This window comes from Lepidochelys olivacea (assembly GCF_965140295.1).
Source record: "Lepidochelys olivacea isolate rLepOli2 genome assembly, chromosome: 8".
In the NCBI taxonomy this organism is placed as follows: domain Eukaryota; kingdom Metazoa; phylum Chordata; order Testudines; family Cheloniidae; genus Lepidochelys; species Lepidochelys olivacea.
In genome coordinates, this window is record NC_140418.1 from 101,448,602 (window position 1) to 101,466,521 (window position 17,920).

The following is a 17,920-nucleotide window of genomic DNA, read 5'->3' on the forward strand; positions in this document are numbered from 1 at the left end:
TGTGCAGGCCCTTCACCTCCTAATTGGAGAAGGTGGGAAGGCTTTTTTAGAGCTATTTTCTTTAAATGGAGGTGCTTGATCAAAACCATCATCTCATTAAAACCTCAGGCCCCTCCTTCTGCCTGCTGGTGACAATGAAGTTCAAACTTCCAGTGTGATTTTCACAGATGCTGCTCCTGGTATATCCATGCCCATCGTTTTTATAGAATGCCAGCCCCCTTGGAGACAAGCAGTCCAGTTCAGCTTTTCTATATCCATTTTTATTCCAGGGTGTTTTTTTCATTTAGTCTTTTGAAGCTGGAAATAAATGTCTTAACCATTCAAGTGGATTGGTGCAGGCATGTGTGTGTTAGATTTTGTAATCCTTGTTTTTCATTTATATCTGAATCCTTCTAGTGAGATTTTTTCCAGAGGAAAAATATTTCCTCGGTGTCAGGGTAACAGGTTGAGTTACTCACTATGGTCCCAACCTTGCATTTGGGCTTCTGTAGAACCCGGGGAATGCAATGGGACTGCACATAGGCATAAGTAGCCTGCCTACATGTATCTAATTGTGGGATCAGAGCCCTTGATCCCGCAGGAAAGACAGCAAGAAAAAAAAGCAACCATCTATCAGCACAGACATTGTTTGTGGTTGAGGGCAAGAATGATTGGCACTGAATAGAAGAAATGTCCTGATCCTGTTCTTCTTGAGATTCATGTCAAAGCTCCTATTGACTTCAATCTTAGCAGAATCCTCCCCAACTGCCCATTCTTAAGGATCTTACAACCTAAGCTGACCAATACAATTAATAATATATACAGACAGCCCCCCAGGGGATCAGAGGCTGGAAGTGTTGTAAGGGTAGTGCTGATCAGGGCCTTGTGGTTCACTGGCTACATGGAAGGAGTGGTTTTTTAAATTGGGATTAAGAAGGAGAACATGGACAAAGCAGGTCAAGGAATTGTGTTCCAAGCACAGATGTAGCCCATTTTCAGCAGATTGATGTCAGGTTGATTGCAAGCTCTTTGGGACACAGACTGTGTGTTGTGTGTTGTGTGTTGTGTGTGTACTGGGACTAGAACAAATGGATCCTCATCCCTATTGTGAGATCTGGGATTGACAAACGCAAGAGAGCCTCCGTCTGAGAGAAGTTTGTCCAAAGAGTTTATATAGGGGTCAAAAACAGTACAGAGCAAGGTCTGAATTGTCCCCATTACCTTAAATACACATTCATGCTGCTATTAACAATGACTGGAAGTCATCCATTAGCACCCTCCCTTAAGTATCTGGATGGTCTCATTCTGGTCCAGTTGAAATCAGATAGTACAGAAATGAAAGGGAAAAAATTATAAGCCAAATGAAATTTCAAACCTTTGTTTGGATTCAGTTCATGTTTGGAGTATGGGGGCTTCTTATTTCAAAGGAACTAGTTTGTCCATCCTTAATTGATGCAACTGTTTCCTGATAGGCACAAGTTTGTTAGTTTCTTTGCCTTTGTGGTTGTGATTATCTGGTATGAGCTCTTTCTAGAATTAATTATGAGCCAGACTGTAACCTCCCTAGGCTCACTGGTGTATTGCTTTTGTTTGGTTGAAGTCTATCCTAATTAGTTACATGGCCTCAATCACTGTATCTTTAATGCACATGAGGTTAGGAAGTGCTATTATATCCATTTTACAGATGGAGGAAACTGAGACACAAAGATTAAGGGTATGTCTATACTGCATTTTATGGCCTGTAGCGGCAAGTGTCTGAGGCTGGGTCTACAGACTCAGGCTCATACTATGGCAGTAAAACATCTATGTAGACGTACAGGCTCGGGTGGGAGCTTGGATTCACTAACGTAGGTTTTTAAATAGTGTAGACGTGCCCCAAATGAATTTGTTCAAGGACAGCCAGGAAGTCTGTGGGAGGGTGCAGAATTGAGCTCATGTCTTCTAAATCCTGGCTAGCATCTTAAACTCTGGACTAATGAGACTTTTGGTGTAGGAAGGTGCTCTGCCTTTGGAGTAGGAAGTCCGCAGTCTGGCAGCGTATGGCCCACCTAATGTTTTCTGAGCTTGTTCAGTTAAAGGCCTCTTTAAAAAACTGGAAACTGCTTCCCAAGTACTGTTCTGGTGAAACTGCTTCCCAAGTGCATGCATATATGGCTCATAAATCGCATGAATAAAAATGCTCTTTCCCAAAGACCAAATCATAATTTTCCATCTCTTCCCAGAACAAATACTGTCTGCTGTATTTATGAGGTGGGACCGTCTATGGGCAGTCAGCTCTAAGTATGTTTATTTTTAAGTCAGTTCTTCGGTAATCTTAAGCACCTCTGGGAGACTTAACTGAGATAGAGATTTAGGCTAGAGGTCACTGGGGTTGAGATGGAGCAAAAAAAGAGAAATGACACTGTTTTTGTGACATCAGCCAAGCAGTGTAAAAAAATAAATCTAGGCTTTAAAATGGCTTTAACCTGACCCTGAAGGAAATGGCCCATAGAATCCACTCCAAAGAGTGTGCTAAGAATTGGAGAAAGACTCCAGCACGATTGTCAGGTTTGAACTATGGGACTGTGTGTGTCAAGTTTATGGCTCTTGAAAAATATACGTGTAGGGGAGTCCTACCATTGGTTGGCTTGTGTATGTGCGTGTCAGCCTGGCTTTATTAACCCACTTTCCATCCTACAATAGACCCTCTTGGGTAGCTCTATGGGTGCTGCTCTCAACCCAGAGAAAGCTGAGGAACGTGTCTCAGATCTAAACCTCATCTTTTCAACAGCTCCTATCCCTTCGTTTTTTGTCTGAAAGTTCATGCTTCACTCAAAAGTAACTTTGTCCATGACATGTGTGGAAGATCAGTGCGGTTGAATGAATAGGCAAAAATAACGTCTAAAATACTTCTTTCGCTTTGAAAAAAATAAAATAGTACCTTTTTAAAAAATCCAATAATTCAGAAAGAACTGATGTTTAAAGCCCAAAGTCAAATTTTCATACGTTGGTCACCTAAATAACTTCCCTGATTTTTTTTTCAAAGGTTCTGAATTCCTTTAAAACAAAATGGGAACCTATGGGTCTTGAGCACCATTGAAAAGCCAGGGCCCTGAGGCCCTGATTCAGCAAAACCACATGTGCTTAAAATTGAGCATGTATTTAAGTGTTTTACTTAATTAAGACCTCAGTTGTTGAGGGGCTGCTTGGTCTACTGCTTAAAGCACAGGAGAAGACACTCTGAAGTTCCAGGTTCATGGTGGTTCCTGATTCCCTCTGTGACTTTAAGTGAGTGACTTAACTTTTCAGTCCCAGTTTTCCCATTTGCGAAATGGAAAAATAGTACAAGACCTTATGAGCCATGGGGCAGTTAGTTCATTGTCTGGAAAGCACTTTGAGATCCTTGGTACCATGGCAGTGTCAAGTATTTTATTGCATTATGTTTATCTGCGTCCTACTAGCTGGACTTCAATGTCAGCAGAGAATTCTACTGTTAAAGGGATGAGCACTGCTTCTGGTTTCGAGTTATGATTAAATGAATTTCTGTGTAGTTTCAAGGATCATAACTACATAACAAAGAACAAAAGCAAAATGTAGAATGCACTGAAGGGTCATTAAAAAAAATAAAGTTCCATTATATTTTATGATAAAAACAATACAGTGTTTAAAAAAAAATTGTAAGTGTATAAAAATAACTAGGCTTGGCAGAATTAAACCTTATTTTTTGTAATTTTTGACAGATATCAATGTTTATTTTTAAGCTTTTTTTCATTTACAATTTTGGAAAAATTATGGGTTTTAAGCATTTTTATTTTTATCAATGTAAATTTACACTGTTGTGGGAAATTACAGGTGGATCAGACAATGGGAGGGGAGATCAGACACTAATTTCAAGATTGCCGACTCAAAATTAAAGATTTATCATTAAAAAACCAAATTTCAACATCCCACTTCAAAATATACAAAGCAAGTGTCCTGAAATCAAACTCTAATAAGTTCTCAAGCAGGATTTTTCCTGCTTTCGGCCTATTTGTAAATTTCCATTATTATTGATGGAAATATTTTTTGGTTGGTTTCTGTGTGTATGATGAAATCAACATTTACCGACATCACAGATAAAAATCTAATCCTTCTAAGCTAGAGGTCCCCAAAGAGAGGGACGTGCACCCCTAGGGGGTAGGGTTGCCAGGCGTTCGGTTTTTGACCAGAAAGCCCAGTTGAAAAGGGACGCTGGCTGCTCTGGTCAGCAGCGCCGACCAGGCCGTTAAGGTCAGTAGCACAGTGGGGCTAAGGCAGGCGCCCTGGCTCCGTAGAGCTCCTGGAAGTGGCCAGCATGTCCCTGCAGCCCCCAGGCAGAAGGGCAATCAGGGAAGCTCCGCGTGCCACCCCCACCCCCAGTGCTGGCTCTGCAGCTCCCACTGGCCAGGAACAGCGCCTGTGGGCATGGGCAGTGCGCACAGCACAGAGCCACCTAGCTGCACCTCAGCCTAGGAGCTGGGCACACCGGCCGCTTCCGGGAGCAGAGTGGAGCCAGGGCAGGCAGGGAGCCTGCCTTAGCCCCACTGCACCACTGACCGGGAGCCGCCTGAGGTAAGGGCTGGCTGGCTGGAGCCCGTACCTGTTCCCACACCCCAACCCCTTATCCCAGCCCTGAGCCCCCTCCTGCACCCAAACTCCCTCCCAGAGCCTGCATCCCCAATTCCTCCCACACCCTAACCCCTCGCCCCAGCCCAGAGTCCCCTCCCGCACCCTGAACCCCTCATTTCTGGCCCCACTCTGGAGCCCACACCACCAGCTGGAGCCCTCACCCCCTCCCACACTCCAACCCCCTACCCCAGCCCAGTGAAAGTGAGTGAGGGTCAGGGAGAGCGAGCGACTGAGGGAGGAGGGCTGGAGTGAGTGGGGACAGGGCCTCAGAGAATGGGCAGGGCTGAGGTAGGGGCAGGGCAAGGGTGTTTGGTTTTGTGCAATTAGAAAGTTGACAACCCTACTAGCGGGGTGTGGAGGAACATCTGGGGTGCTGGGGGGACCACCCACGCATCCTCCCTTCCCCCAGCTCTGCTCCAGTCCCACCCCCAGACATGTCCCCAGCTTCCAGCCCCGTGCCTGGCCTGTCCCCATCCTGACTCTGAGCATGTCTCCTCTCGCAGCCCCGCACCAGCCACTGGCCATGACTCTGCTCCCAGCCATAGGCCCAGGTCCCGGCCTTCACCGCAGTACGGCTGCATCTCCACCCCACCCTCGGCCCCCTTACCCCGTCCCCGTCCCCCTCCAGAGTTGCAGCCCTGCTCCAGGTGGGGTGGACAGGGGCAAGGGGGAACGCAACACTCAAAAGTTTGGGGACCACTGTTCTAAGCCTCCTTAGATGTTAACGACATCCTAACACAAAATAGCCAATGCATCAGAAAAATGTAAGAATTTTGGAGCTTTTTACTTGCTTATATTTGTTTTTATTTTGCAACTGTATATGTATCTAGTGAAGCTGCTGGGGCTGTATCCTGTTGTCGGTCCTCTTGCAGAACCAGGGCCTAATATCCCATTATAGCTTCCCACACAGCTTTCGACTGCTCTGCCGGCTTTTCTACAAAAAGTCCAATCCTTCCCCCACCCGCAGTCTAAATGTCACCATCTTTCATGCCCCATAAAATCCAAGCTGAGCATATTCGTAATTTGAAAAAGCTGTGAAAAGCATGGTTTAAAGGATTTTTAACCTTTGAAAGGCTCTGCGCTTTCCCCCAAGGGCTATAGCCAAAGGAGGAAATGGCTCATCCTAGGATTTCCTGTGGATTCTAAACATTTGACTAATAAAAATGAAAGCTTTAGAAAAATGTTAATGGGGAAGTGAGAGCAGAGGGTTTCCCCACATGCTTTCGCTGAAAACCTTCCTGCAGGCTGATGATTTTTAACAACGCTGCTCAGGTGTGGACTAGAGTGTTTCCCACATGGGGATGGGTACCCTAGTCCTCTAACTTTATTTTCATATGTTATTATATTTAGGCTTGGCAGGATTAGATTTTTATTGGTAAAGGTGTGTAAACTTCTATTTCACCGAACACGCAAACAGAATGTTTCTACTGATGATGATAGAAATTTACAGATTGGCACGAGTAAGACAAATGTTCCTTGAAAACTCCTTAGAGTTTGATTTAAGGATATCTGCTTTGTATATTTTGACATGTGATGACAATTTGGTTTTTAACAGTCATATAAAGCATTAGCATATGGAATCTCAGCATCTACTATCATGAAATATTTGCCTGACCTCCCTTCCCGTTGTCTGAACCACCGGTAACCTATCACAACTGTGGAAATTTAAATGGATAAAAATTAAAAAAAATGCTCAAACCCCCTAATTTTGCCAACTATTTACATTGAAAAAGCTTAAAAATAAGCATTGATATCTGTCAATTTTATATTTAAAAACCCACATTCTGCTAAGGCTACATATAAGTTGTATTTTTTTATTATTTAAAAGGATCACATTTTATACCCAACTTATATTGTGTAGAGAGATAAAAGAATGTTTCCATTAATTAAAGCACCCACCCACTGGCAACAGGTTTTTAAACAAATAAAAAACTCAGTTGTGTCAATGTTTACACACATTTGGTTTTAAGCAGGTGAGCACACCTGTTGTGTTCCCTGGGATGGACTTCCATGTCTTAAACATGTGAATAAAGCTGGGTCAATAAACGCAACCCTGCAACCCTTAGGCCTACTCATGCTTGAGTAATTCCTTTCAAATCAATGGGTTTATTTGGGGGAGTGGGTCAGGATTTGTAGGGTCAGGTCCAAACACCGTTCTGCAGTTTCTCGGCGAGTTCAGGAGAACCAGAAAATGAAGCTGACCTGAAATTGATGGTGTGCTTGGCGGGCTGGGGGCTGAGCCTAGGGTCTGTTAGGCAAGGCTGAGTGCTTCCGAACAAGGCTGCAGCCTGCCATCCTTTGATCCCTCATCCCTTTAAGATTCCTTGAGCAGGGGGCAGGGCTAACTCTGGGAGAACAGGGGTTTAAAAACCAGCCCCTAAGCGACTAGAAGAGCTAGCAACCAGAGGAGTTTGGCAAGGCAGTATAGAAAGGGAGTGTGAGAGCCAGATACACCTAATAAACATATTCTAAACTTAGCCCAGTAATCCTACCCCCACCCCAGAAAGAACACACACAAAAATCCTGCAAGAGTAAAAGTAATGCAGGCAGAAGCCTGGCAGCGGAGGTTATTCAGTTTATTGCACTGCATGCAGCGTGTATGATTGCCTGCCTTGTGGACAAGTGGCATATGTGTGCATTTAGCGCCGGCAACTCATGATCCTCAGAGACAGAGTACGGGTTCTTGAGACCAGAGTGGCTGAACTGGAGGAGCAAAAAGAGAGAGGTGCATAGTCTGGGGGTGGGACTGCTCTGCTCTGTCCTGGAAAGTCTCATCTAACACCCTGTGCGCTGTTGATGAGGATGAAAGTCTCGGGGAAGGAGAATATCAAGTTGGAGTGGAGGGAAATGATCCCATAGTTTGGACCCTCCTTCTAAATAATGTCATGGTGTCCTCTTGCACTCAGGATATGACTCCTGGGGAAGGGAACCCTGTTATTAGGTAGAGACAGAGGGATTCAATTATTAGAAATAGTGGATGTGTGATGATCAGGAGAACTTCATGGTGAATCGTCTGCCAGCTGCAAAGGTTTCAGACTTCTCAAGACATGTAGATAGACTTTTGGGCAGTGCTGGAGAGGAGTTGGTACTCATGGTTGCTAAAGGAACTGGCGGCTGTGATTGCAGAGCCATTGGCCATTATCTTTGAAAACTCGTGGCGAACGGGGGAAGTCCCGGATGACTGGAAAAAGGCTAATGTAGTGCCAATCTTTAAAAAAGGGAAGAAGGAGGACCCTGGGAACTACAGGCCAGTGAGCCTCACTTCAGTCCCCGGAAAAATCATGGAGCAGGTCCTCAAAGAATCAATCCTGAAGCACTTACATGAGAGGAAAGTGATCAGGAACAGTCAGCATGGATTCACCAAGGGAAGGTCATGCCTGACTAATCTAATCGCCTTCTATGATGAGATTACTGGTTCTGTGGATGAAGGGAAAGCAGTGGATGTATTGTATCTTGACTTTAGCAAAGCTTTTGACACGGTCTCCCACAGTATTCTTATCAGCAAGTTAAAGAAGTGTGGGCTGGATGAATGCACTATAAGGTGGGTAGAAAGTTGGCTAGATTGTCGGGCTCAACGGGTAGTGATCAATGGCTCCATGTCTAGTTGGCAGCCGGTGTCAAGTGGAGTGCCCCAGGGGTCGGTCCTGGGGCCGATTTTGTTCAATATCTTCATAAATGATCTGGAGGATGGTGTGGATTGCACTCTCAGCAAATTTGCGGATGATACTAAACTGGGAGGAGTGGTAGATACGCTGGAGGGCAGGGATAGGATACAGAGGACCCTAGACAAATTGGAGGATTGGGCCAAAAGAAATCTGATGAGGTTCAATAAGGATAAGTGCAGGGTCCTGCACATAGGATGGAAGAACCCAATGCACAGTTACAGACTAGGGACTGAATGGCTAGACAGCAGTTCTGCGGAAAAGGACCTAGGGGTGACAGTGGACGAGAAGCTGGATATGAGTCAGCAGTGTGCCCTTGTTGCCAAGAAGGCCAATGGCATTTTGGGATGTATAAGTAGGGGCATAGCGAGCGGATCGAGGGATGTGATAATTCCCCTCTATTCGACATTGGTGAGGCCTCATCTGGAGTACTGTGTCCAGTTTTGGGCCCCACACTACAAGAAGGATGTGGAAAAATTGGAGAGAGTCCAGCGAAGGGCAACAAAAATGATTAGTGGTCTGGAACACATGACTTATGAGAAGAGGCTGAGGGAACTGGGATTGTTTAGTCTGCGGAAGAGAAGAATGAGGGGGGATTTGATAGCTGCTTTCAACTACCTGAGAGATAGTTCCAGAGAGGATGGTTCTAGACTATTCTCAGTGGTGGAAGAGGACAGGACAAGGAGTAATGGTCTCAAGTTGCAGTGGGGGAGGTTTAGGTTGGATATTAGGAAAAACTTTTTCACTAGGGGGGTGGTGAAACACTGGAATGCGTTACCTAGGGAGGTGGTGGAATCTCCTTCCTTGGAAGTTTTTAAGGTCAGGCTTGACAAAGCCCTGGCTGGGATGATTTAATTGGGGATAGGTCCTGCTTTTGAGCAAGGGGTTGGACTAGATGACCTCCTGAGGTCCCTTCCAACCCTGATATTCTATGGCATGTATAGGTGCCAGTGACATAGAGTACGGTAGGAGAGAGGTCCTGGAGGCCAAATTTAGGCTGCTAGGCAAGAGATTGAAGTCCAGGATTTACATGGTTGCACTCTCTAAAGTGCTTCCAGGCCCACACGCAGGTCCAGTTAGACAGGCAGCACTGCAGGGTCTGAGTGCATGGCTGAGATGATGGTGTTCGGAGGAGGGATTCAGGTTTATTAGGAACTGGGGAACCTTTTGAAAAAGGATGAACCTATATAGCCTAGGTGGCATGTGAAGCTTCTTCTGGGGTATGCTAGCTCCCCATCCCGCCTCTTCCACCCACGGCCCTGCCCACGCTCAGCCCCCCACTGCTACTCACTGCGTGCGTCCCTCCTCTCCTTCAGCCCCCTCGCTGTGTGCGTCCCGCCTCTCTTCTTGTTCTGGTGACAGCAAGGGTCTCACTTTCCAACTGGGCAGTCGGGGTCTGGGCACTGAGGCTGGATTTCTGAGGTCCTGGGCGTTGGGGCAGGGGGCTTGTTGCCCAGCTCTGCAAGCCAGGGCCATTGGCTGGTGCCTCTCTCTGGGAGCAGGAGCCTGGCTTATACCTAACGTTTGGACCCAGTGGTGGAGAAAGTGGAGCTGCTGAGCCCTGCTGTGAGTCTGGGTTGAGGTTAAAACTGGCAGGATTCACTCCAGATCCACCAGAGCTGTGACTTCCCGAATGCCCTCTGATGCGCTACCAGGGCATCTCCCTGGCTGGCCAGCACAGGGAACCTCCTGCCCCAGAGCCCCATCACTCAGAAATGCAGTTCCTGAACAGCTTTGGGCAAGACCTGTCACCGCCATGTTCTCCAGGCCCATAGCTGGCACCACGAGCTGCCATTGCGGGATGCATGTGGTGAGTGGTGGTGGGCCAGGGGAGCCAACCGGGAAGGGGGGAAGGGGAGGGCCACATGCCCTATTATACCCATTGCCCGTTCTATACAGGAAAGATGGGCTCCACCTAAATCAAAATGGAACCAGAAAGGTCATAGAGGAGTTCTTAAACTAAGTACTGGAGGAAAGCTGAACAGGTGAGGAGGAGCACATGGCTTGGACAGAGACATCCGTTAGGGGATGATTTATTAAAGGGAATATTCTATCTCCTAGTAAAATAGAGAGGATAGAAGTTGATAAAGTACAGGTAGGAACTGAAGAGAAACTGTCAAACAAAAAAAAAAAGTCCCATTCAATTACGTCACTTGAAGGCAGACAGCTAAAACCTTGACAAATTTTGTAAGTCCTTGTATACAAATGTTCGAAGTCTAAATACTAAGATGTGTGAACTTGAGTGCCAGATATTGAAGGAGGATATTGATATAATACACAACACAGAAACTTGAGGAAATGATGATAATCAAAGGGACATGGTAATACCAGGGTATAAAATATATAAGAATGACAGAGTAGGTCATGCTGGTGAGGAAGTGACACTCTGTGAAAGAGTCAAATATAGGAAAAATCTTAAATGACTCAAACTGTACTATAGAATAACTAAGGATAGAAATTTCATACTTGAATAGTAAGAGTATAAGCATAGGAATATGCTACCAACCACCAGACCAGGATGGTGATCGTGACTGTGAAATGCTTAGGGATTGGAGAAGCTACAAAACCAGAAAATGCAGTAATAATGGGGGATTTCAACTATTCCCATAATGACTGGGTACATGTCACCTCAGGACGGGATGCAGAGATGAAAATTTCTAGCCACCATTAATGACTGCTTCTTGGAGCAGCTAGGCCTGGAACCTACAAGGGGAGAAGCAATGCTTCATTTAGTTCTAAGTGGTTCACCGGATCTGGTCCAAGCAGAGAATATAGCTGTACCTATCCGTAATAGCGACCATAATGGAACTAAACTTAACATCCTTTTGCGGGGGGGGAGTAAGGAGGGGGAGTAGGGAGAGTATACTAAAGAAGCCCACCGCAGTAACATTTAACTTCAAAAAAGAGAACTACCCCAAAATGAGGTGGCAAGTTCAATGGAAATTAAAAGGAACAGTCATAAGAGGGAAATGCCTGCAAGTTGCATGGAAATAGTTTTTAAAAACACCAGAAAGGTTTAAACTACATGTATACCTCCAAATAAAATAATGATTAAAAAAAAAAAAACAGAGACCCAAAAAAATCCCACCATGGCTAAACAAAAGAGTAAAAGAGGCACTTAGAGACAAAAATACATCTTTTAAGAATTGGAAGTCCAATCCTTCTGAGGAAAATAGAAAGGAGCATAAACTCTGTCAAGCCAAATGTAAAAGTATAGTTAGGTAGGCCAAAAATAATTTGAAGGGCAACTAGCAAAAGATACAAACAAACAAAAATTGCTGTAAAAGTGCATGAGAAGAAGGAAGCCGACCAAACAATCAGCGCGGCCACTGGGCCATCGAGGTGCTAAAGAAGCACTCAAGGAAGACAAGGCCAGTGCAGAGAAGCTAAATGAATTATTTGCATCAGTTTTCACTGAAGAGAATGTGAGGGAGATTCCCACACCAAACCTGTTCTATTTCGGTGGCAAACCTGGAGAACTGACCCACAATGAGGTGGTTTTGGAGCAAATTGATAAATTAAAGAGTAATAAATCACCAGGACTAGATGATATTCACTCAACAGTTCTGAAGGCACTCAGGCTTGAAATGGCAGAACTAACTGTGGAATGTAACCTACCACTTAAATCAGACTCTAGCTACCCTCCAGTCATCTGGTACAATGTAATGCCGGTTTTTGAAAATAAGATTCCAGAGGTGATCCTGGCAATTACAGGCTGGTAAGCCTAACTTCAGTTCCAGGTGAATTGGTTGAAACTGTAGTAAGGAACAGAATTATCAGACACACACATGAACACAATTTGTTGGGGAAGAGTCAACACGGCTTTTGTAAAGGGAAATCATGCCTCCTCAATCTACTAGAATTCTTTGGGAGGGTCAAGAAACATGTGGAGCAGGGTGATCCAGTCAGTGGATATAGTGTACTTGGACTTTCAGAAAGCCTTTAACAAGGTCCTTCACCAAAGGCTCTTTAGCAAAGTAAAGGGTCATGGGATAAGAGGGGAAGGTCCTCTCATGGATTGGTAACTGGTTAAAAGACAGGAAACAAAGGGTAGGAATAAATGGTCAGTTTTCACAGTGGAGAGAGGTAAATAGTGGTGTCCCCCAGGGATCTGTACTGGGGCCAGTGCTGTTCAACATATTCATAAATGATCTAGAAAAAGGGATAAACAGTGAGGTGGCAAAGTTTGCAGACTCTATAAAATTTCTCAAGATAGGAAAGTTCCAAGCTGGCTGCAAAAAATTAAAGGGATTTCCTCTCTATTGGCTATAGAACAATCTGACTGTGAACTAGGTGGCCCATTTTTGGGCTCAGAACTATCCTTCATCAGCCACCTTGTTGAATTATGTAGCATAAATTATCAAAGCATAATCTGAAAATGTGATGCTGCTTATGACTTGATAAAAACGATGTCCTGGTAATCAAAGAAAAACAGGGAGAAGATCCCAGTGAACCAACCTAAGTGGTGGTGTGTACCATTAAGAATACTCTTGATGCTAAAAATGAGAGAAGATGAAACTGCAGGAAAACACAGGGCTGAAGGGTCTGTGACTTTTAATAAAATAACCACCAGGGTTATAAAGCCAAATTATTCCTAGGAATGGGAATTCCTCCTATAAAATCACCCTAGATTAGGGTCTTGATCCATGACGGGGATGCCTAAGAACTATGATAATGCAAATAAATAATAAAGGTTCTATTAGTCCCACCTACTCAAATGTTGTCATTCTTCCAACCATTCATAGACCTTCTCAAAAACAGGCTTCCCTGTAAGGATCTTTGAAAACTGAGCTTATGCTCAGTGGTTCTGTAATCAGCATAAATCACCACCAAGACTATCACTAACGAGCATAGGTACATGATCACTCATTTAAACTTGACTGCCTTTTATGAGAGATAGAAAAGTATACAATTACTTTTTTTTTTTAAGGAAGTGTTTTATTTCATGGCAGCTTGGATACTTGTGCATTTAAAGATCAAAAGCAATGAATGCTCCTGGTTGCTTAGATTTCTCTGCTAATGCATTCCTGTTGGATTTCCAGATCTGGGATGAGAAAGCTCAATTAGCCCTCTGGGACAGTGTAACAATTTGACACGACCATTTATTTTGCCAGAGGGAGAAGCTGAAAGGTGGCGGGGGACGGGGAGAGAGAGCACGATTGTATATTCTGCCAGGTTTCAGAGTAGCAGCCGTGTTAGTCTGTATTCGCAAAAAGAAAAGGAGGACTTGTGGCACCTTAGAGACTAACCAATTTATTTGAGCATAAGCTTTCGTGATGCATCCGATGAAGTGAGCTGTAGCTCACGAAAGCTTATGCTCAAATAAATTGGTTAGTCTCTAAGGTGCCACAAGTCCTCCTTTTCTTTTTGTGTATATTCTGCCTGTTTCACAAGTGCCAGTTCCCGAGGGATGCTCAAGGTCCTTGCAGGTTACTTATTAAATGACAGGCAGAGGTGCCTGAATACACCAGTGTTTTACTGCTAAAGATGTTGAGAAGCTTCTGAACTGCATCTACCAAGAAGTTTCCCATTTCACTTGGGCTTTGGATTTTAAACAGCTGGTGGGGAAGATGTAGCTCCTCCCAGCTCAGGCTGGTTCGTTGGCAGAGATGATGGAACTGCCCTTATTTTCAGGCTGTCACTTTTGCAGTAAAGTGAACTCCACATGCAGTCTAAAACTCTCTGGCTCACCTTGATTTTTCACGTGCCCCACAGCCCCACTGAAATCGTGTCTGTAGGCAGGCCTATAGTTTATTACCTTGATGAGGAGGGTGGCATATCCCAAACCCTTCCCAGTTTCCTTTTCTAGTCTAAGCTCTGCATCCATGTGCATCTCCTTCGGTTTGGGGAGGGATAAACGTAGCTCCTTCCTGAGCCACTCCCTTGGTTGGCCAGAGGGGGTCGACAAAGAGAAGCAAGAAGTACAAGCCTCATCTGGGGCTCATAAGGGTTCCTCTGCCGTGCTCCTGCATTCTGCTGATCATTCATGCTCTTGTGACCTCAGTCAACCAATATATATCTATTGTGTGTGTTTGTGCAGGTGCTGTTTGCTTTGAACCAAACCTTGCTACAACATGAAAGTCTACGAGCAGGCAGCTTGCAGGCCCCATACACTACTGAAGATCTCATCAAGCATTATAACTGTGGAGACCTGAATGCTGTCATATTCAATCATGATACTTCCCAGGTAAGGCCATTTCACAGCTGCCCCTGAAGGCTAGGGATGGGCAAACTGGCTAAGAGGTATCAGTAACGACGATGATGTCGATGCCCGTGTCATAGAATGCCCGGCCTTAAGATTTTAAGTAGAGGTGCTACCCTACGAGAACCCTTGGTCCAAACACTCCCTATACTGTGGCGTGTTTGAAATCAAATCCCAGATTAGTATCTAATTTCTGAAATCGTCCCTGTCTCTATAACGGGACAGGTTGAACATTCCCGGGACTTAAAAATCTGTATCTAGTTTTCAACCTCGCATCCTCTGCAAAATCGAAGGGTTAAAGTATGCCAGCTGTGTTCAGGAAAGGGCTTTGCACCCTATCAGGGTAGTTATGGGCCCATCCTCACCACCCCTCTGTAAGGTAGAGACGGAGTCCATTGTACAGAGAGGAAAACAGAGGCACCCAGCAGTACTTGCCCGAGGCCACATAGGGAGCCTGTAGCAGAGCAAGGAAAATAATCCTGATTTTGTGAGTCCCGCTCCAGCCCCTTGACCATAACCTTCATCTTTCCTCACCCCACCCTTCTCGTTTTTCCTGTTCCTTTTGCTCCTTTTTAGTTCTCCACATGTCTCTCATTTGTCCGGGGAGAGAATGGGTTTTACCTTTGAGTTGCTTTATGCATGCTTGGCGGAGGCGGGGATGACAACTGAAAAGCTTTGCTAGGAATGTGTCCAAACAAAAGATGGAGTGAACCTTATGTAAATAGGCTACAAGGCTAAATAACTTCTCAAACATGCCATAATCCAAACATATTATATGTGTCTGTTGCAGCCCTCCAGTCTGTGCTGATCTTAGTTATCTGGTGCTAATAAAGACTTTCAGTGTAGCTGGATCCTCCTTTGCAGACCAGCTGATGGCTGGTGGCAAACTCTGAGAGAGTGTGCTGGTTTTATATGTGTATGTTAATTTCTTTCTCTCTGTTAACTGTGTGGAGACAGGATATTTCTTAGGACATCATCTACTGCTGCTCTGATGCAGGGCGGCTTAGAAAATCAGGCACTGGACTGGGACTGAAGAGGACCTTTTAGTCCTGGCTCTGCCACTGGCTGGGTGAACTTGGGCAAGTCACTGCCCCTCTTTGTGCCTCAGTTTCCCCATCTACACAATGGGGATAATGAGACGGCCTTCCTTGGTGAAGTGTTTTGAGATCTATGGATAAAAGCACCGTATAAGAGCTGTGTATTATCATTGTAACTCCAACAGTGTGTGACCCCCATATCTTGGCTGGGTCTTACCTGCACCTGGGAGATAGCTGAAGGGTCTGTCTGTTTCTTACACCTTGGCAACACTTGTATAGCTTATCATGCCGTTTGAGTCCCACGGTGATGCAATTCAGTCATCTCCATGGCAACCATATATGATGTCAAAGTCAGCATGCCTTCAAGGGAGGACCATACATTGGTAAAATGAACTAAGAAACACAGATCCTTTTGTCAGTCTAAGTAGAGGCATCAGGGAACCTGTCATCATTTCAGGGCCTGATTCTGACACCTTTACTCCTCGTGAGTAGCGCCATACTGTGTGAGGAGTCACTGTTTCTCAGTGGAACTCTGGGCACTGGAAGGTGCTACTCAGCATGCAGAAATGTGGCAGAATTGGGGCATTAATGCAGCAGTTCTAAGACTGTGTTCTGTGGACTACCAGGAGCCCCTAGTGGAGAGCCATGCAGTGGGAGGTTGGAAAAGAAGTGGTCCAGATGGGAACATTTCTCTAATGATGTGGTATGCGGAATGAAGGAGCTGGAGAACCAAAGAGGATGTGTACCATTGAGAAGACAACCAGAGGTGCCGTCTTTCTAAGTTGCTGGGAGGTGCTCAACCCCCACTTGGCACCAGACCCCGCCCCCACTCCACCCCTTCCTCCAGCCCCAGAGCACCCACAGAGTTGGCGCCTATGAAGACAGCCATAACTAGTTATTGTTGTTTGTTTGTATTATCATAGCGCCTAGGGGTCTCAGTCCAGGACCAGGATACCTCTGTGCGAGGCTCTGTACAAACACAGAACAAAGATGGTCCCTGCCCCAAAGAGCTGGCAATCTAAACAGAAGACAAGAGATGATGGAGGATACAGACAGCTATATGGGGGAGTTAAAAGAAACAATGAGGCAATTTAAGTGAGCATGGTAGGATGAGGTACCAGCACACTGGCTGCCTAGTTATCTAGTGTTTCTGGAGGCATCATGGCAAAGGGATTTGAAAGAGTACAATGAAGTGACTTTCCGCATGTTAATGGGGAGCTCCTCCAAAGCATGAGGGACAACACAGAAGAAAGCATGAAGGTCGTGTTTAGCCTTCCATCACCCACTTGATACATTTTCAATCAGAGGTGGGAGTCGACCCTTTGATACTGAATGAGAGATGATAGGCCATGAAGGGCCTTGAAAGAGAAGACAAGTAGCTTATGTTTAGAACTGTCGGGTTAGAAGGGACCACAAGGGTCCCTTTGTGTGTTGCTGTGTTAGAGAAAAGGGTACCAGTGGAGAGTTGCAAAGAGAGGCTCTCAAAGGTATTTGAGGTAAATACATAACCATTTTACAGATGGGGACCTTAGAGGCTCAGAGATAAGTTGGTCAAGGTCAAAAAGCAAGTGGCAGAATCAGGCATTGAACCTAGGTGTCCGGCTGTCCCGTCTTATCTTTTAACCACTGTAAAACAATACAGTCTCTCCAGCAATATATCCATGTTCCCTAGAACAATTTGCAGCTGTTCCCACTGATTGCAGTGACACATAGGAACTCTGTGTCAATAAATCACAGATGCCTGTAAAAGACCTGCATTTTAGACTAGCGAGGAAGAGAATGTTTGTTTTTTTAAAAGCTCTTCTCCCTGCAAATTCTAGGAGCAAATACTGCATTAAAAACATGCCATTCAGGGGAAATAAAAAAAGTTCCAGGCAACATCTCTAGCCAGAGTCCCACAGAGCAGACAGTTAGAAAGATTAGACCACTTACAAGCCAGGGAAAATTAAAATACCATAGAATACTCCGGGCCATGTAGCAAAATGTTGTCAGTGGCAAAAGTCTTGTTGGCTTAACTGGGGACAGAATTGGGCCCAATACTACTTTCTTGTGTGGTTTTTTTTTTTTAAGGCAGCTTTAGATTTCAAAAAAGAAAAGGAGTACTTGTGGCACCTTAGAGACTAACCAATTTATTTGAGCAATTTCTTTTTTGCGAATACAGACTAACACGGCTGTTACTCTGAAACCTGTCTTTAGATTTCAAGTGTTTCATAAATGACAAAAGGATGCACTTTGAACTACTCAGGGTAGCTCCAAAGCTTATGTTCTAGTTGGGTGCTTTTTTCAAGTATGCATGCATGGAGATGCCATGTGATTTGGATACCTAATTAGATTAGCCTTTGTGAAGTATGTATAAAACATATCCTTTTACTGGAGAACACAGGATTCTTGGCTTGAATTTAAGCAGTGTGGTT

At 44.8% G+C, this 17,920-nt stretch overlaps 1 protein-coding gene across 3 annotated transcripts in view; it reads left to right on the top strand.

Annotated features, from left to right (window-relative positions):
* Window positions 1-17,920, top strand: part of TRABD2B (TraB domain containing 2B) — a 420,914-nt gene that overhangs the window by 228,267 nt on the left and 174,727 nt on the right. For 2 of the 3 annotated variants that reach the window (XM_084637375.1, XM_084637374.1), the window contains exon 3: window positions 14,308-14,454. The exons of the other annotated variant lie outside the window; for it this stretch is intronic. In XM_084637375.1, the coding sequence (XP_084493501.1) occupies window positions 14,308-14,454 (147 nt within the window). The remainder of the gene's footprint in view (window positions 1-14,307; window positions 14,455-17,920) is intronic. 3 annotated transcript variants of the gene reach the window in all.